Source organism: Pholis gunnellus, assembly GCF_910591455.1.
Source record: "Pholis gunnellus genome assembly, chromosome: 6".
NCBI classification, from domain to species: domain Eukaryota; kingdom Metazoa; phylum Chordata; class Actinopteri; order Perciformes; family Pholidae; genus Pholis; species Pholis gunnellus.
In genome coordinates this window covers 2279961-2286047 of record NC_136532.1, presented here as the reverse complement: position 1 = coordinate 2286047, position 6087 = coordinate 2279961, and the positions used below count along the sequence as shown (strand labels likewise).

The window sequence follows — 6087 nt, the reverse complement described above, 5'->3', positions numbered from 1 at the left end:
CATAAAGTAATGATGCTCGTTAAAGGTGCTCAATGCGGAGTCCAGAGCGTATCTATTTCCTCCAACATGGAGACGGCTGAGCTAGAATCTAACAGTGCAAAGGATGGCAACAGCGCTGACAGAGCTAACAGCTCAGAAGTGCTCGGCGTCTAACGGTGGAAAGTTGAGGACGGAGATCTGACCGCCACGTCAGCCAGTAATAAGCCAGAGCTCGTTCGGAGGCGACAGGGTATCACCCGAGAACACAACTGAAGGCCAAACAGCCCGTAAGAAGCACCATACTTTTATTCAGGAATACATAAACCGTCAGAAATCACAACCTTTCAATGTCGATCTCAACTTTTCTTTTACATCAGTTGCTATCTTCATCACAAAGAAAAAACACGGAGCATTACATTAAGCAGAATACATGAGAACAGCATGAGTCTTTGGTATTTCTACTCTCAATATAAAAGCAGTCTCTGGAATCATATTCAAGATCAACACGGACACTGTTCGGACGTGACATCAAGTAGCGGCTTGCTTTTAGGATGACATTTCCCTCAAATAACCTTCTTTTTGACAAAGGCACTTTTTAAATGCCTTGTGCGATCGGGGAAAGTTGCAGACTGACAACGATTAGAACGAATGAAATGATGTGGAAAGGCCGTTAGGTATCCTGCGGGGACAGGACTGCATCATGTTGAAGAGGTGGAAAGACAATTTCATTCCCTTAGCAATATCACATTGTAAACAGAATTCAAATTCAAATTAGTCAAATGTCCCATTTGAATAGAAGTTAAAGAACTCATTCTGAAGAACAATCTCTTTCACAGTGTTAAATTACTGTTGATTATTGAGGCGGTGCCTCTCCGTATAGTGTTCGGTACTAAAGCAATCCACACTGTACAACCTTATCGTGGGTTGGCTGGAGAAATCTTAATCCGCAAAGTAATTAGAAGCCATCAGAGAAATGTTCAGTGTTTTCCAATGAAATAGGTAGTAGAGGCTAACGAAATGAATATACCAGCCCAGTCCTCAGGAAAAACGTTTTATATTATACCTTTTCTGCAAATCACGGGGTGCGTTGAATATCAACGTTTCTGGACCAAAAATATGTTCCATAAACACCTCATCCATCAGCCTCGTATTTTGCCTGCAGAAACACACAATGCTGCGTGATTGACGTTTTGAAGCGATTGGTCAGGTTTAGGCAACAACATTACTTGGTCAAGGTTCAGGGCGTCCACGGTTAGTCGGCGTAAACGATGACGTCGACGCTGAAAATGCGTGAAGATCAATACTTTCATTCGGCGCATGTTTTTTAAAATCTTTTGTTGCTGCTAAATACACTCATGTTATGGTGATTTATGCTGCCTTGTTGAAAAATGCTAGAGAGTCTATCGATTTTTGATTGCAAACTGGTATGAGCACTGTAAGAATATCAGGAGCATTTTGATACTCTATTACAATATCTTTAATTTACAATGACATAGCCTACAGTTTGTCAAATTTAAATGAACTGATCAATTCGATTTTTAGATCAGAGGTCTTCAACAGGGGGTCCGCGGAGGTACTGCAGGGGGTCCGCAAAATCTTTGGTTGATTAGACAAATGTTTTTATTTCAAAACATGAATCTGTCCATTATTTTAATAGTTCAGTATTGAATGCAAGATAACAGGTATGTTAATGCGTGGCAGTGGCACTAATAGGCCATCACTCATTCTCGTTTCCACATTTATGTTTAAAATTAAAACGTCAATTTGAATAGCTTGTATGCATGATTATCATGCAATTGACAGACAATGTTGATATTGGCATTGGTATCAGCTGAAGGTATGTTTCTAAATGTCAGTAGCACGGCCCCCCTACTCACTGTACCTTCACATGTTTAAAACAAAAACATGGATATATGAACCTGTGTATTATTTGAATAGCTTAGTATTGAATGGATAATAACAGTTTATACATGGCACTAGGCCCAGTTTAATATAAAACACAATTTTATACAATATATCTAGTCGGGGGTCCCTGCTCCATCTCTCTATCAGTTTGGGGGTCCTTGGCCTGAAAAACGTTGAAGACCCCTGCTTTAGATTAATAGACTAATCGGTAAAACAGTCAGTTAATCGATTCGAAAATGTGTCAGTCGCAGCACTATGAAGGTCAGACAGAGATCACGGTCAATGGTCAGATAATGACATAACAACGTAACTAGAGGATTTTTGGTTTCACACAGGACATGAACAGTGATCTCCTGTGTGAAAGTCTCATGTTTGCCCCTTCTCATTATACTACATAACTTTCAATAACTGTTGCTCCATATACTCCACTTGCTCGGATCAAATGCAAAAGATCTGTATCCGTGTTTTCATAGAAACGTACAATGCCAACATGTTTTCCTGGCGACTGGGCTGAATAGGTAGTAGAGGCTAATAGAAGGAAAACCCTCAAGAAAAGTGCCTGCGTCTCAAAAACTGTGCTTCAGTACAATGATTGAGTAGATGTCCTTTGATGTCATTTTGCACCTTTGCCGAACAACTTAAATAAATACTAGAACCACTTTCTCCTCCTTTCCTCTTCCCTTTCAGTATCATGTTTGCACATACTTTCGTTTCTCCATCAGCTTCTCCTCCAAACACTTGATGAGGATCGGGTCCACTTTGGGGTCAAATTTGTTGGCGAACCAGTGGCCGTAGTTGAGGAGCCAGCGGAGCTCGGCCGCTCCGTAGATGCAAACGCTCCGCATGTGTGCACCCGTGCAGGCCGGGTAAAGGTTCCCCTCTAAATAGTTCCATTTGACGAGTCGCGTCTTACTCCTCAGATCGGTCACGTCTGCCTCCGACCTGGGAATGTGTCCGGGCACCCCGGGGACCCTGACGAGGGTGGCCCAGAAGTGTTCATCTGGTGAGTATGTGTCGGCGGACCACGCCAGAAAGTCCTTCGCCACTGGGCTGCTGCTGACGTGATCGACGAAATCGCGTGACAGGACGAAATACGCACTCCCGATGAACATCTCGATACCGTGCGGGGGGACCTCTTTGACCGCCGCGGTCTTGACGGGAATGCGACGGTACTCGTAAGGCACGTTCTTCAGCTCGTGCCGGAAGCCGAAGCGCTTTTTCTTGAGTTCGCTGGGCCGGCTGGACTCCAGCATGTTGCTGCCGTTGAGCTGCTTCAGCTCTGCGACCAGTTCGTGGTTTGATTTGAGAGGGAAGTCCTGGCCACACAGGTTGATGACATACCTCCACTTGACCTCTGACCTCAGCAGGTCGGAGAGGCAGTTCAGGTCGGCGTTGAGCCTGCTGATGTGCGCGTACTCCACTGACTCCAATTTCGAGGCGATAAACACATTCGGAGTACACCGGGCCAGGTTCTGAACGGCCTTAATGAATGCCGGGGAGGACTTCTGATCGTAGTGGATGCAGTAGACGTTGTGTGGTGCGTAGATGGCGTGAAGGATGCGCTCCACCATGGGCGCGTTCTTGTGCACCACCAGGGAGTAGGCCAACGGGAAGACCCGCTCCGCCTCCGACACCGGGACCTCATCATAACCCCTCGTTCTGATGAACGCCTGACAGTCCGAGGTCAAGGTCACTGTGCTGTCGTCGTCCACGTCGACGATGGCCTTCCGTTTGATGGCGAGAGCCTTGCCTATCTCCACCGGGTCCAGCTCGTAGATGGCGGTGCAGTTGATGTCGTACCTTTGCTTGTGTTGTCCGGAGAGGCCGGCTGTGATCCCGTAGGGCTCGATGTAGACGCCGTCCCTCACCGTCACTTTGATGTGGACCAGCTTGAGCAGACAGACCGCCAGCAGAGACAGAGAAAACAGGAAGCACCTGTGTCTCAATCTATGTGTGTAGTGGGCACATCTTATTTTCATTCTGGAAACAAAAGGGGATACAAATAAAAGAAGGGAAAACAATGAAGGTATTGTAAACTGTAATACACGTTTAGTTATCTTTACATTTTTTGTTTGACATTCTTTGAGCAGTTATCTAGGTAGTAAATCATTTAGGATTATGAGGACATAGCACTATAACTTTATTTCCCTATTAATAATCTACTTCATGAACATATCCGCTTCACATAGATCTGATAGTTGTATTACATGTTAAGTTCATGCTTTGCAGAAGCTGCTTCTGTTCCAACTTACCTTGCTCTCTAAAGTTGTCTTTGAGCGGCTCTCGTGCCATGCAAACTTCTCCCGTAGTTCCGCACGAGGACCTGTAATACATTTTAAAAAAAGAAGAAAGAAAAACACATTAAGTGTGAGAGTAAAATAAGCAACACGGGGCGCTGTTGAGTTTTTGTCCGCGTTACCCACCGGACAGTCTGAATAACCGTCCGTTTTTCTCCGGGAGGAATCACATGATGAGGCACATTTCCCGTACAACCCTCGAGTCTCCCCTGAGACACTCCGGTAACGTTGTCTTTATTACGGTGACTAATTAACGGCGCGCGAGGGAGCGGACGACTTACCACACGCGCAGAGCAAAAGTGCCGAGTGGCCGAGATTCCTCCCCCCCAGCTTCAGTCTGCTATGTCCGGGGCTCCATCGCGGACTGGAGCGACTGTTCGGAGGAGTGGGGGGAGTCACATATTGGTTTTCCTTCTGTCACTCACACGGAAGGCAGCATTTACCCTTACGTTTTTTTTTTTTTGTTTGGAGGAGTGACCACTTTAAATCTACATGAATTCATTTTTTTATTTAATCTATAAAACCCTCAAGATTCCTGCTCATTTCCCGTCCAAACCTTGTGTTCTCTGACAATAAAGTATATATTTTTAATGGAATAAGTTGTGATATTATGAGAAAAAAGTCGCAATTTCATGAGAATAAAGCACAAAATATCGACCCTGCAGTGGATGGTCCTCTTCAGTCCAGCACAAAGTTGAGAGAAACAGCTGTTTGCTGTTCTCAGTCAGAGGTGGGGAAGTGAAACAGAAAGAAACTTTAATCTCACATAAGTGAAGCATCCTGAGTCCGGAAACAAATATTAATTCTGTCATTATTGCAGCAGTGGCCTTCATTACAACTCTGCCTTTGTGTTTCTCTTATTTTCTCTCTAATTTTAGAGCAGCTTTTCTGATCCAAATGGTTGCTAGGGACAACTCATTGGTCGTTGGACTAATGAGTTGTCCCTAGCAACCAGGGACATCCCTACCAACATGTCCTGTAACAAACCCTCCAGCTCAGACCTTTAGCCACACACCAAATCAACAGTGTTCTCTTTATTGTTTCGGGTTAACGCAATTCATAAAAAAGATCACATTTAAAAATGCAAATACTACACGTGTCTCGAGGCTCAGACACACTTAAAGTGAGTGAGGGAACATAGAGTTTAAAGTTTAAAGTACAAACACATAAAAACTACAAACCAGTGTAATGTGGGAGAGATAAATGAATACGCTGAAACACTTGATGGATATGATCACTCTTTTGTGCCCACAATGAGTGCAGTAAACTGATTATACATGAGTGAGTGAGTAAAACTCACCAAGTTAAATACTCAAAGCAAACAGTTGTGGACAGGATGATTACAATAATTCAGTGCTCCAGTCCTCAGACTCTGAACAGTCTCTCTGCAGGAGCTTCTCCCAGTAACGGTCCATCACAGCATTTGGCAGCAGCTCCTCGTCGTCCACCAGATGGATGATCTTGATTCTCATTAGACGTCTCAGGCTGGCTGCCTCTGCACAAAATACATTCAAAACCATGCTTTTACATATGAAGTCCCTATGAACAGAAAATCTACAGTTCATAGCATCTAGTGGTTTGGGGCAGGTCACAACCAACTAAACACCCGGGGCCCGTTTCAGACAAGGTTTCGGAACGCATCCCTCTCTTCGGATAAAATAAAAAAGGTAAAGGCTCTCTCTAATGCCAGCCAGCGTCCGTTATGGGCTGCTGTAGAAACATGGTGGTGAAGGACGACCCGCTCCCTACGTAGATATAAATGGCTTTTTTCTAAGGAAAACATCAACGATTCTTCGTTGCAATTACACGCTGATTAAAACAGTAATAAATATGATATTCAATAGCTGCCAATAACCCCCCCCCCTTAAATGTTCCACACTGTCCCTTTAATGACGCTGTAAACAGT

The 6087-nt window shown here is 44.4% G+C and overlaps 1 protein-coding gene across 1 annotated transcript; it reads right to left on the bottom strand.

Moving 5' to 3' along the window:
• Nucleotides 1-267: 267 nt before the first annotated feature.
• LOC306696827 (beta-1,3-galactosyl-O-glycosyl-glycoprotein beta-1,6-N-acetylglucosaminyltransferase 4-like) lies at nucleotides 268-4333 on the bottom strand. The gene is made up of 3 exons (XM_079160536.1): nucleotides 4308-4333; nucleotides 4137-4207; nucleotides 268-3864 (listed from the first exon to the last, which is right to left on the bottom strand). Exon 3 carries the CDS (start codon nucleotides 3861-3863, stop codon nucleotides 2574-2576), a length of 1290 nt encoding a protein of 429 aa, XP_079016662.1. The 5' UTR covers nucleotide 3864; nucleotides 4137-4207; nucleotides 4308-4333; the 3' UTR covers nucleotides 268-2573.
• Nucleotides 4334-6087: the final 1754 nt, after the last annotated feature.

Excerpts from the sequence above, each read along its gene's own strand:
- LOC306696827 (XM_079160536.1), bottom strand. The coding sequence starts at position 3,863 with ATGAAAATAAGATGTGCCCACTACACACATAGATTGAGACACAGGTGC.